This window comes from Cucumis melo, chromosome 10, assembly GCF_025177605.1.
Source record: "Cucumis melo cultivar AY chromosome 10, USDA_Cmelo_AY_1.0, whole genome shotgun sequence".
Lineage (NCBI taxonomy): Eukaryota > Viridiplantae > Streptophyta > Magnoliopsida > Cucurbitales > Cucurbitaceae > Cucumis > Cucumis melo.
The window spans coordinates 474,704-488,808 of NC_066866.1; the positions used below are offsets into that span (position 1 = coordinate 474,704).

At 32.2% G+C, this 14,105-nt stretch overlaps 2 protein-coding genes across 2 annotated transcripts; both read left to right on the forward strand.

The window, feature by feature from the left end:
• Positions 1 to 245: 245 nt before the first annotated feature.
• LOC103489479 (serine carboxypeptidase-like 27) lies at positions 246 to 5,525 on the forward strand. The gene is made up of 9 exons (XM_008448680.3): positions 246 to 1,336; positions 1,416 to 1,511; positions 1,663 to 1,755; positions 1,845 to 1,930; positions 2,023 to 2,283; positions 2,677 to 2,804; positions 2,888 to 2,983; positions 4,356 to 4,461; positions 5,093 to 5,525. The coding sequence occupies exons 1-9, from the start codon at positions 970 to 972 to the stop codon at positions 5,231 to 5,233; spliced, it is 1,374 nt and encodes a 457-aa protein (XP_008446902.2). The 5' UTR covers positions 246 to 969; the 3' UTR covers positions 5,234 to 5,525.
• Positions 5,526 to 7,464: 1,939 nt separating this feature from the next.
• On the forward strand, positions 7,465 to 10,012 carry LOC103489478 (tetraspanin-6). Its single transcript, XM_008448679.3, has 3 exons — positions 7,465 to 8,277; positions 9,254 to 9,579; positions 9,791 to 10,012. Exons 1-3 carry the CDS (start codon positions 7,783 to 7,785, stop codon positions 9,828 to 9,830), a joined length of 861 nt encoding a protein of 286 aa, XP_008446901.1. The 5' UTR covers positions 7,465 to 7,782; the 3' UTR covers positions 9,831 to 10,012.
• The last annotated feature ends 4,093 nt before the right edge of the window (positions 10,013 to 14,105 follow it).

Below are 14,105 nucleotides of genomic sequence, written 5' to 3' on the forward strand. Positions count from 1 at the left end.
ATTACTTTTTCAAGTTTGCAAATTACCAATTGCTATGCCACGATTTTGATAGTCAACTAAGAGAGACATCGTTTGATCTTTCGATTTCTAGTCATTAACACTTTAACAAGTAAATGATGAAAAGTATTATATTTTGGAACAAAGAATATATATTTAATAGCAATAAAACATAATGGAATTGTAATGAAAGGGAAGTTTTAAAGCATTTGGTTCCAACTAAAATGGGTTGAAAAGATGAAGAAATGGAACTAAAAAGTAAAATGGGAGAAAGTGGATTTATCAGTAAAATTTCCACCCGTCCCGCCGAGTCCTTCTTCTTTGGAGCCACTTTTTAGATGGACCACCCATCCACCATTGCTGTAGCACAGCTAGTACATTACACGATTCACTGCCGGAGTCATCTGCTCACCCAAGTACTCTTGTTCTTTTCCCCTTTTGATTTTTTACATTCTTTTCGGTTTCCCCCCCCCATTCCACAGTAATAGATACAACCATTTACTATTTTCCCATGTACTTGGAGATCTCACCGATTGCATCTTTCAAAGCAAAATTTGAAAAAAGTTGGAGAGCAACTTTTAAATTCCTTTTTCTTTTCTGGGTGTTTGTTGGAATTGAATATGGTAGTAAATTTTATCGGTGTTGAAGCTTCAAAGTTTTTAATTTAAGCCAACCCCATGTGCTATCTTTGCTCTATCAACTTGCCTTGCTCGTTTTATACTGTTCATAACCTTACGTACAACAAGTGACTTTCAGACCAATGCTGACAATGATTTAATGAAATATCTGCACGAATTTCAACAATTTGCCATTGGACTGTCTCTATTGGTGTCTTCTCTACTTTCTAGGATCAATTCTTTGACAACCCAGAGGGATAAGCTATTCTGGGATCTGAGTTCTTGAGTTGTTTTTTCCACGATCAATCTCAAGATCCCAATTCCTCAAGCGAAAAAACTTGCATTTCTTTCACTTATGACGATGAGTCATTTGTTTTTCCATCTATTTTTGCTTCTCTCTTTCGTGGCTATCTCCTATGGATCTTATAATGCCGAGCAAGAAAGAGATAGGATTACCCAATTGCCAGGACAACCAAAGAATGTGGATTTTGCGCAATATTCTGGCTATGTAACTGTAGATAAGCAAGCTGGGAGGGCATTGTTTTATTGGTTGACCGAGACACCAACTAGCCGTGTACCTAATTCAAGACCTCTTGTATTGTGGTTGAATGGTGGCCCTGGTTGCTCTTCTGTTGCCTATGGAGCAGCCGAAGAAATTGGACCTTTTCACATTAAGCCCGATGGGAGGACTCTTTACTTGAATCCATATGCTTGGAACAAGTGTATGTCTGTTTGGTCGTTTAGCTTTTATAATCTATTTGTATGCAAGCAACTAATGTTATCTCTTTTTATCCATTGCAGTGGCAAATTTGCTGTTCCTCGAATCCCCAGCTGGTGTTGGGTTTTCTTACTCCAATACTACTTCGGATTTGTACACTGCAGGTGACCAGAAAACAGGTATTTGCTCATTGTGAATGTCTCAACATGATGGTTCTACTGTATGGATTAACATGGTCTGGTTGCATTACAGATTACGAAACAAGTAATATTAAACTATGAAAGTTGAAATGTAACAATTATTTGGTGTTTTGTTGTTGTTCACTTTCAGCTGAGGATGCACATAAATTTCTAGTGAATTGGTTTGAAAGGTTTCCTCAGTACAAGCACAGAGATTTCTACATTGCTGGAGAGAGTTATGCAGGTTTGGAGTTTTTCTGCATTTTCTACTTGCAAGAACTAATGTCTATTAAAAACTTGATATCACGGTGTAAAATCTATCTTCTGTTTCAGGCCACTATGTTCCTCAGCTATCACAGTTAATTTATGAAAGAAATAAAGGAATTCAGAATCCAGTCATAAATTTCAAGGGATTTATGGTAATGAATTATAGTCTACAACATTGTGGTTGATGCATGATAGTATTGCTCAATGGCTTTATATATCTTCCTGACTTGATTCTCTTTTTTAGGTGGGGAATGCTGTTACTGATGACTACCATGATTATGTTGGCACATTTGAGTACTGGTGGACTCACGGTCTGATATCTGATTCTACCTATAGATTGTTACGAAAAGCTTGTGATTTTGGATCCTCTCAGCACCCATCAGCAGAATGCAAGAAAGCTCTTACAGTTGCAGAGTTTGAACAAGGAAATATTGATCCATATAGCATTTACACTCGTCCATGCAATAGTACCGCATCATTGAGGCATAACCTAAGGGGCCATTATGTAAGGACATTCGTTCTTCTATATAAACATGATATATTTTTCTCATTTCTGTCAACGAATTTGCCAGATGATATTCATCTATGGCTTGATGATGGTGATCAATCTGAATTAAAAACTAGTAAAAGAGAGATGGTTCCTTCTACTTGTAGAAGTAAGGGGCTGAGTTGACCTAACATGGCCTATAAATATATCGTGTAAAGAGGGGGTAGTCTTGTATTTTTATTGATCACCATCTCATTACTAACTGAAGTGCCAAACAGCTTCACACTGCTTATGCGAATTTCAAGCACGTGCATATGCATTCTGTCGGATTTTGCAAAAATCTAGATCTGATTTGGCCTTTTAAACTGTCGAGGGAGTTTTGTTGATATTGATCTTTTGCTTTCTATCCAGCCATGGATGTCCAGAGCCTATGATCCCTGCACTGAGAGGTACTCTGTAGCGTACTTCAACCACCCAGATGTTCAGAAGGCATTCCATGCTAATGTTACTGGGATAACCTACCCATGGAGTACATGCAGGTTAGCTTTTTATGTCATATTTAAGGGGTCACTCTTTTATTTATTTGGGCACTTGCTCAACCTTCTCATCCTTGTGTTTATAGTGATCTTGTGGGAAACTACTGGGCCGATTCTCTGCTCTCTATGCTTCCAATATATCAAGAACTAATTGGTTCTGGTATCAGAATTTGGGTATTCAGGTAGTACATTTTTTAATTCCCATTGCCTTATATTGTTGGATATTGCTGGCATCAGAAGAGCTCTCTGCAAATTCTATTGATTCGGTGCTGTGTATTTATATTTACTTTCCCTCCCCCCCACGAGAAGACAGCCCATTTTTTCTTAGGCAGTATGAAGCTTTGCTTCATTATAAGTAGTGAATCGGAAAGAATTTTTGGTATTGGGCAGTTGGAATGATGGGAAGTTGGCTGCTTCACACTGCATGCCTCAATATACCATTATTATGCCTCAATTAGACAATTTTGTTATGTTAGAAATAGAATTCAAATTCTATGAGTTGTTGAGTTGATGGTTATTTTTTAGAAAATATTAGGAGACCACCTTTCCTCTCAACATCTTGACTACGGTATGCTTGCTTCTCCTCTGGACGGGTTTTTTAAGCCTGTAGCCATGCTACATACACATTTAAGCTGTGAACTGTTGCCCATCTCGTTAATATTTGCAATAATAGTGGTCGAAATCAATTTAATGACACTGAAAAGTGATATTGCGGGATGTTATCATATCATTGGCTATCTAGATTTTACAATCCTCTCTTGCTTTATCATCTATGTTGTCATCTGTTTGTGAAATTCTTAAGTGTACTCGCCATTGCTGGGCTTTCCTAAAATTCGGAAAGGGTTGGAATTATATACACTTTGAAGTTTACTGTTGGTTCTTCAAGCCTTGTTTTGCTCATTATTCATCAACTCTTTATATCATTCGCTTGGAGGCTATGAACATCAAAATGCAAGCATAACTTCTTCTTCTTCTGGGTAGGGCCGTGTAGACAAAACTAAACTATAAAAGAAGAGCCAATAATCATAAAAAATACTGTAGGTATAGAAAAATACGGTGCAGTGTGCGCTATTACCAAAAGAATCCAACTAAATGAAGTTTGTTTTCTATATAAAGGGAAAAACACGAACGTTCTGCAAAAGAAGTACATTATTGAAATAAATTTTCATGGGGCAATAAAATAGCTTTCAATGGGGTAGAAGTGACGGAGTTTTACAGAAAAATAATTATTCATTGTTTAAGTACCCAAAAGTTGTATATTATAACATCCTGTTTGATGTGAGGCATCTGAAGCAGGCAGGAACCCTGCCTGATGCAATTGTTCAGATTTTGCTTAAAAGATGCATTGAAATCAAAATATTGGATAGAAGACAAAAACTAGAAGTTCTTCTCTGATGGTTCATTCCCATTGCGTTAAAACTTAATAAAAGAGCAGTGTCATTAACTGCAATTTGTTAAATCCTTTATTTTCATTCTTCTATTCAAAACATAGTTGTCAGGAATTTTGTTATTATTCTTTCATTCTGCCAATTCTCATGAATTTTCCCTCTTCAGCGGAGACACCGATTCAGTGGTTCCCGTGACAGCAACACGATATTCTATTGATGCTTTAAAGCTCCCTACTATAAGCAACTGGTACCCTTGGTATGACCATGGGAAGGTTAGTTCTAAGAACATGAAGCTACTTGATTTGTAGACTGAACTTCATTGCTTTCTATTATGAGGGTAGTTTACTAAAACTTAGCTTCACTCTATACTGCATTGTATGCCTTTATTTTGTTTATTAATTACTTAGGTCCCACTTTATAACCATTTAATTGTTTAAAAAAGTTTCGGCAATTATTCATTCTTTTATTATCCACTTTTTAGAAAATTTCAAAATCCAAATTCAAGTTTAGAAAACAAAAAAAGTTGCTTTAAAATTTGTTCTTATTTTGGAATTTGACGAATAAGTCAAATGTTTAGTTAGGAAAAATGAGATGATGGTAATGAGTTTGTAAGAAAACATTCAAGAACCTGAGTATTTATCAATCAGGGTCTTCATAATTAGTGACACCTCCCCCTCTCCATTTTTTTAATCTTTCTTTTCTTTACCTTTAGCCAAAAGAAGATGTTATTCTAGGATTTGCGACCTAACTTAATCATGACACCAACAATTATTATCATCTTACTTTATTCTTTGTGTATTTTACATAGTTCCTGTCTCTTGGTGGGATGACTCTTTGCTCTGAATTGTCACTATAATGAATGGTTCTGCATAAGTCTTACAAGCTAATTTTATGGGAATATAGGTAGGTGGGTGGAGCCAAATCTACAAAGGTCTGACATTCGTTACCGTGGCCGGAGCGGGTCATGAGGTTCCGCTTCACCGTCCTCGTGAAGCATTCATTCTTTTCCGATCATTCTTGGAGGATAAACCCCTCCCACGTTGAAGACTATCACAATCATATTTACAGCAAAAGAAGAATAGAAAAAGTTTATGTACAGACAATCTCGGAACAAGACCGGATTGTGAGAAGCAGCATTCACCTCGAGTGCCATTATTCTTGATTTGAACATTACCATTCTTATCTTATTAGCTCTCCATTCTTTACATTCTAATATGCCTTATGAAGACGTTTCACTCAACAGATGTATTGCTATTCGGCAGACAATTGTATCAAATAAGGTAACGTCATTTAATTTGTTTGGGAATAACAAAGTCTCACTTTCAGAGCTTTAATATGCCATGATCTTGATTACTTCATAGGATTGGTTGAATGTCTACAAAATGTTGATATGTCATATTAAACACTTTGAAAATGGGATATGTTTAGTTGAGCTGCTTCCATAGCAGAAAAAAGAGAGAGAGAAAACAATGGAGGGAAATGAAATCTTTTGATTCATTTGTAGGCTCCAATCTGTTGGGTTATTGTTGAAGGGGTCTGGCCAACTCAAAATTAGACTCCACTGTCTCCACTTTGCAAAGTTGTGGGAAATTTCTAAACAGGTTGTTGGTGGGTTCAGTGGAAATGAAGCTCCCACTGTACAATTCCACTACCCAATATAATATATAATAGCTGCAGAGCAAAAGCTGGAAGAAAAAGCCTTGGGTCCATTCTCTGAGACATTTAAAATATCTAGAAATAAACACGAATATTTGGGAATTAAAATATGATTGATACGCAACATAGTTTTACTACGTGTTTGTACATTACATAAATAAATAGTCTTTTTAAATAGAACAGAACAAATTTTTGATCTTCTTTCAAGTTCTAAACCCTAAACCCCTCCTTACGATCAAGCGGTTAGAAAAAACCCTCAAAAGGATCCTACTAAACACGACTATACTATAGAAGCAAAAAAGGAAAAAAAAGAAAAAGAAAAAAGGAGATTTTACGAATTATTTTAAAACTTAACTCGATGAAAAGTATAATTAATTAACCAAAAAGATTAGAAAATGATAATCTTAAATAATGCGATCTTAATGAAATCTCTTTTGAAATTAGGGCAGAGACAATCAAATTTAGAAAAATGTGTCCACAAATCATAAGATAATATGAAAAGCATGGAATTTGAATGGAAGCATCCAAAAAAAGCCATCATTGCATTGCTTAATTATTGGTATTATCAAAGAAATAAAACCAATGGATAGTGGAGTGGCAAAGTGAATCACACAAAGCCACTAAACCAATGGTAGAAAAAAGATAAAAAGAGCCCAAAATCATGTATATAATTAATATTCTATTCCACTCAGGAATAAACTAATTCTCACTTGGGATTACGCTTCTTCAAGAAGCCAAACGGCGCCCAATTGCTATAAAAAAAAAAAGGCACCAAAAATTGGCACCAAAAAGCACTTTTTGTATTCTTTTAACAAAACCTACTTCTATATATATATATATATAAAACAATTTTTTTTTTAAAAAAAACCTTCATACAATATATTTTTTTAAAAAAGAAGATATTTCTCAACAAAAATAGTTTTTACGAACATCTTTTATATAAAATTAGAAAAAAAAGTATTTACACAATTATATTAAAATTAACTTTAAGGAACTCAATTTAAGATTATTGAAATTAAAATAATTAAAATCGAACAAAACTCAAATTACACATTTTTAGAAAAATAAAATAACTTTATGTACTTTTCTTAATTCTTCTTCAGACTTAATTATTAAAACGTATGAAATTTGAGAGATTATTCTCTATTGTGTTTGACCCATTTAAAACGAGTTTTGAAATAATTAAAATTTAGTCCATATGTCTAAAAAATCACAATCTTTCTTGCCCACTTTTTGTATTATTTTTCTCTGTTCAAAGGAGAATAATAATCCTTTTCACATTCTTTCTTGAAGAATTAAAACTTCTCACATAAAAGCAAGGAGGAGAGAGCCTATATTCTTGGGATGACTATTGTCCAAAAACTATTTTTTTAGACCAAAAGAAATTATTCTCACAATTAATTGCAAGTTTATTTACATAGTAAATATATATATATATATATATATATATATATATATATTTGTGACGTGGTGAATTCTTATTGGATCACTTGGTAGAGATAATTATATTACACACTTTACAATAAAAGAAGAGCATAAAAAAAGAAAAGAAATTGTCCCTGCTAAGAAAATTTCCTCAAATACTATTAATTAATTAATTTAAAGCATAAATATTGTTAGTTTTAAATAACCCAAGAAAAGGATTCCTTAGTGTGTAAGAACTAAGAAGTAGTAGTAGATGAGTTCAGTCCTTTATCACATGCAAAGATATAAAGTACTTCTCGAAAGCTTCAGACCAAAATCACTTTAAATATATATATATATAAACAATAATACCCAACAACCAAATTGGCACAAAAGCAAAACCCCAAAAAATTTCTAAACCTCCGATCGATGATCTCCCAACTAAAACTGCATCACATCATGGTTCTTCTTCTGATCTAAATTAAAACCAACCAACCACAGCTTCTTTTCATCGGTACGTTAATTAGCTAGACATGTATAGATTTAGCAACACGTTGATCGGGTTCTTAAACCTCTTCACACTGATAGCCTCAATCCCCATCATCGGGGGAGGGCTATGGATGGCGAGAAGCAGCACGACGTGCGAGAGCTTCCTACAGACGCCGCTGCTGGTGGTGGGGTTTGTGGTGTTGGTTGTGTCTCTAGCTGGGTTCATTGGTGCTTGTTTTAACGTTGCATGGGCGCTATGGGTTTACTTAGTGGTGATGTTGTTTCTAATAGCTACGCTTATGGGATTGACGATATTTGGGTTTATAGTGACGGCAGCGGGGGGAGGAGTGGAGGCACCGGGTGGGAGGGTGTATAGAGAGTATCATTTGGAACAATACTCACCTTGGTTGAGGAAGAGAATTAAGGATCCAAGGTATTGGCTAACCATTAGGAGTTGTCTTTTGGGTTCTAAGACTTGTGCTCAACTTGCTTCTTGGACTCCTCTTGATTATCTTCAAAGAGATATGTCCCCAATTCAGGTAATTAATAATAATATGCTCATTAATTAAACTTAATTTTGTTCTTGAGTCTTGATGATTCTTCTGCATATTTTTATGAGCATTAATTCATTTTACAAAAAGAAAAAAAAAAGTAGTTTAAATTGGCTAAAGATTGTATCAATTTTCACTAAAAAGTAAAGTGGCATGCCAACATACACACCTTTTAAAACAATTATCATCCATTTTTAAAAGTTGTGCCTTTCTATTTTATGATTTTATTTAGATCACTAATTAATTACTTACTTTCCTATTTTTATTTATTTAGGTTAAATTATAAAAAATCTCCAGTTAAATACATTTTTTTTATTTAATTAGTTATTATTTTAGTATGTTTTAAAGACAAAATTTTGTATAATTTTATGTGTATTGTTTTAAAATTTTGGAGAGTAAGAAAATTGGTGGAAAATTTTGGAGCTATTTATAAGGATATTTGTAAAACTTTTAAATAGTTTAAAACCACTTTTAAGTCTTTTTTAATTATTTCCCTTCAAAACTAGTATCTTTTAAAACTTATTTTGAAGGTTCAAAGACTTTTTTTTACCCAAACATTTTTTTATTTATTTGAAAAGGATACCATCTGCTTGGTGATCAGTATAACAAGTAATTGTAAAATAAAGGTTATGATCACTATTTTGGTTCTGCTAATTAATTGAAATAATAAACAAGTTTTACGAGCAATAGGAATGACTTCAAAAAGAATATATACTAACACATTACTATTTCAATATTTGGTTTTACATTTTAAAAAACCTACTGAGGTGTTTGTTTCACCCTCAAGTAGAAAGCATAAAACACTCTACAGGTGCTTTTCCATGAAACACCTAAAAAACATTTCAGTTTCCTTTTTTTTTTTTTTTTTTTTTTCCAGAAACAAAATACTTATAAAACCACCTAAAAACTTATTTGAGCACCAGTGTTTCTCATGCAATAAATTGCAATTTATGTGTGCATGCAGTCAGGTTGTTGCAAGCCTCCAACGGCATGCAACTACGACATGATGGCAGCAGGAGCCATGGTGTCTCAGGATCCGGATTGCTATCGATGGAACAATGCCCCTACCTTGTTGTGCTACGAGTGTGACTCCTGTAAAGCAGGTGTCCTTGAGAACGTTCGAAGAGACTGGCATAAGCTCTCCGTTCTCAACGTCGTTGTCGTCATCCTACTCATCGGTGTCTACTGCGTTGGTTGTTGCGCCTTCCGCAACACAAAGAGGGCTGAGACTGACTACCCTTATGGTCATAATCAGATGACCAAAGTTCGACCAAGATGGGACTACTACTGGTATGTTATTTTCAACTCGATATTGTTGTACGTAGATTGATATGATAGGAAAGAATGGAATTACATTCTTTGATATTATCTAATTCCCCTTCAATATTATTCAAAGTAATTTAGGAAGTTGAGGAATTAGATTCTCTATTTTCAAAGCTAAATTAATTTAGATCAGATTTTTGTAAGTAAAGAAGTGTTTTTTTCTTTTTTTTTTTGGCAGGTGGAGATGGTTGCATGACAAGAGAGAACAACTTTATTAACAGACAAATATTCCATCCTCCATTTCCAATTGTTCCCTTTCACTTTTCTTCTTGTTGAGAACATCAAAAGAGTGGTCTCAAATTTCCCTTTTCACTTATGCTCTTCTCTTTCTCCCTCCTTGTTTTGTATAGACTTTTTTTCCCATCTATATAAGTAATTTGAAATTCGAATTTTGAAAGTACTTTAAATTTAAACTGTTTCTTCGTTCGGATTTTATTTTTTATTTTATTATGCGTTGATATAATATCCTCGAAAACTTGCTTTAGATGAAACTTGTTTTAACTATGACGGATAAGTAATTAGTGTTTTATATTTGATCTTGATTATTAGCCTAAACTTATTTATAATTTTTTAAAAGTATCAATACTTGATCACGATCTTTTTTGTTTGATTTCCAGGCAAAGATGAAGAGAAAAAAGAAGCAATCGGGCGTAGGTTTAACCACAAGTTTATCAAATTTCTTTTTAATTGCATGCTCAATAATCAAATGGTTAAAAGTTGCTAAATGATTATATTTTGTGGTTAATTAGATCCTAAACATGCCTAGTTTTTCTAATGTCATCTTCTACTTCAACGTAGTTAACTAATAAGATGTAGAAACCATCGAATATTCTTTTAACTCATCAAAGTTTGGTAATAGGTTAGTTATATAATAACATTATAAAATCTCATCGGTTTTAGTGGGCAAACGTGAGAAGGAAAAAGAAAATAACAATGACAATATAACTCGAAAAAATCGTTGTTAATCCTAAAATCCGTTTGTAATTGTGATGCTCTGAATTAATATTAGAATATTTTGCAAATGAGTTTAGTTAAACGCTTAAATACCTTATATTAATATCTTTGCATGAATATTTTTGCAAAGCATCTTTAATACACAAATCCCATTTGGTCTTCAAATATGTACGTTGAAAACAATCTTTTTGTAACTTTTTTTTACCATAGAAGAAATATATTGAGAAAACATTCTATTTTCCATTATCCAAAACAAGAACCCAATATCAATATTTTGATGCAACCATTTTTAGGTTAAAATAATAATAAGCAACAACTTAACTTTTGAAGCAATAAATGGAGCATTAAAGAAGAAGGAAAGAAAAAGAAAACAATGCATTTAAGTTTATTACCATCATCATCCTCATAGGCAAAGTCATTAAGTTTCACATCCAAACAAAAACTATGACCCTACCCATCCCAATTGCAGGCCCCTTTTGTGTGCTATTGCAAGTGGCCATTACATAGAGGGGTTGGAGGATTCATTCAATACCAAGTCACCCCTAAAGGACAACAAATTTGGACCATGTTACAATCACTCTTAATTAATTCAAATACCTGGCTTGCTCGGTCAAGTTCATCGCTTCTGTTAGATATTTCGTTTCGATATGTGTTTTACATAGTTTACGAATTCTATCAAATGTGTCATAATTAATAACGTTTCTTTCATGTTGTATTGTTGAAAAGTCGTAAAAATTAATTTGACGTTGTTGCTGTTAGGTCTCTTTAGTTTTCAAATAAAATATAATTTGTTTTAATTTTTAATTTAACTTTCATGAGAAAAAAACGATTCTCTTGTCAAATTTGTATACAATAAAAACATTTTTAAATATAGTAAAATAAAATAAAATATTTATAAAATATAGTAAAATTTGATAGATTTCTATTACTATTTATCATATGACTTATAGATAAATATTAGGGATAGTTGCAAATGTCTCAATTATATTCAAAATAATTAAGTATATAGCAACATTTAAAAAAAATTGCAAATATAACAAAATCTATAGGAGTCTATCACTAATAGACCATGTAGTAAATGCTGGTCTATCACTCATACACCTTAAGAATCTATCAATGGTAGAAGTCATGATAAATTTTGTTATACTGATAATTTTTTTAAGATATTACTACATATTTAATAATTATTTTAAAAATGCTTATCTATTATAATTATACTAAATAGGATTAGGGTGATAATTATGGTGGTGTATACATTTTTTTTTAATTTAGAAATTGGGAATATAAAAGAAATATGATATTTGTTTGGATTTGCAAGTTGGCAAAAGAGGTTTTATGTGTCAGAAACTCTATCTTTTTTATCAATAAATGCTTTGGAGTGACATTTCAATGGATGGGTCTTCTCTTTCTAAGGTTGGGATAATATATATATATATATATATATATATATATATATATATATATATATGCATATGTTCATATGTATATATATAGTTTATTATTATTAATTAAAAATTGTGTTCAATAAGATATTTGTTTCTCTTTCTTCTTTATTTTCCTTTCCTCTTTTTTCAGTTTAATTATGATTATGGTGGTTCCCTACCTTGTCCACATTCTAAAATGTTAATCAATGTTTTATCTAACAAATTGTTCTCCATCTACATATTTATTTATACAACAACAAATAAGTAATGAAAAATTAATATTTCTTTTTTAAAATTTGAATACAATATTAGTTTTATTAAGTTCCTTAAGTTTTTTATATTTCAATAATTATGTATTAGATAAATCAAAATTTTAAAAAGAGTTTTTTTTTTCAAAATAGAAAAAACAAACTATTTATATGATATGGAATAAAACCACTTAAAAACAAAATTATTATACTTAATTGTTCTATGAAATATATATATTTTGTTAAATGTTTTATTTTAGACGATTTTTCTTTTAAAAAATTTAACTTATATTTTCAAACATTTTTTTTAATCAATATATTTGTTAGATATAAGATTACTATTTTTTTGGTTGAGAGCTTCATAGATCGATAAAAATAATATGAAAAGAATGTAAGAAGTCAAACGTAAATCTGAATCTAAAAGAAGTCGAAAGACAATTTTACTATTGAAAGTTCAATAATTAAATTGAATTCAATTTTTACATAAAATTGATAGGAGCAAAAACGTCCCAAAACCTATGATAAATCAATCAACGATAATATATCCAATCTTGTAGTAAATTAAAAAAAAAAGAGAGGACAAAATATGAGGTAACATCTAGTTCAATGATTTCTTACCTTCTAGGATGTTTGATTATATTTTTCTTTTAGAAATTGAAGTTCTTCCCCATAATTTATTTATACCAATAGCACATTTTAATTCGGAGAAAATTGTTCATTTTGGCAAATTTTCTTTTTTAAAAGTAAAGAATAGTTTTGAAATTTAGCGTTTGGACGCATGGACTATATAATATGAAAAATGTATGTGGTTGATATCTATCTATCAAGTCAATTAATTTAAAATATGGAGAAAAGATTAAAACTAGTTTGGTCAAAATGGATGAAATTTCATATCCATCTACACCTAATCATTTGGATTTGAAAAGATCATTTTTTTCTTTTGATCTCCATGTAATTTGTAAACCCATCGACCAATTCTGAACTTGTTTATACACAAACAACATTGCTCATATGTTGCGAAGGTACGAAGAAGAATGTTCTTCCGATAAGTAGAAATTAATATTACATTAATCCAAAAACTTAAACAGACCCATCTAAGGAATGATTCAAAGAGACCCATTGATGAACAGAAAAATTTACGTTCCTTTAATTTCTGGAATCGGAGACGATTCGTTTAAACGAAGCAGTTTCAGAAAATTTCAAGCAAGAAAAGAAAAATATTATTTCGAGCATTTTGTCTTCGCCAAAATTCGGTCAATTTTGGGGAACTCCCTGGCCCTCAAGTTTTTTCTGCATCAAAGTCAAACAGCAGCGATCGACAAATTCCCAAAAATCAACGGCCAAAAGAGACTCCAAAAATTCTGGCTATTTCGTAACATTTCCCCTAATTTATTTTGAGAATTTCATATCCAGAAGAAGAAGCCCGATATGGATGCGATTGATGCGTGTGTGGAATTGTCCTGTTTTGCCCTCGTTTTCGGCCACTGGGATGAAGGGGGTATAACCTAGCATTGAATTATTGGAGGGCCCTTCTCTTGATGTGGAGTGGAGAAGGACTTTTCAACTTTGGCGCCTCATAATTTTGCTGCTATCGCTTGGTAAGGTCAATAAATTTTTTGTTGAACTGCTCGGGATATATATGATAAGTTCAAAGTAGCTGTTTGCAAGAGAATTAGACAGAACTTGAAAGTCTTAAAACGTAATGTTAGTCAATGCTGCAATTTAATTCCTTGATGATTGATTGATATCAACTTATTGAAATTTGTTTACGTGCTTTAGTTTCCTGATATGGGCTGATTATTGTTTTGTTTTGTTCAAGTTTAATATATTTTCATCAGCTTCTTGAGGAGGATATTTTGTTTCCCTC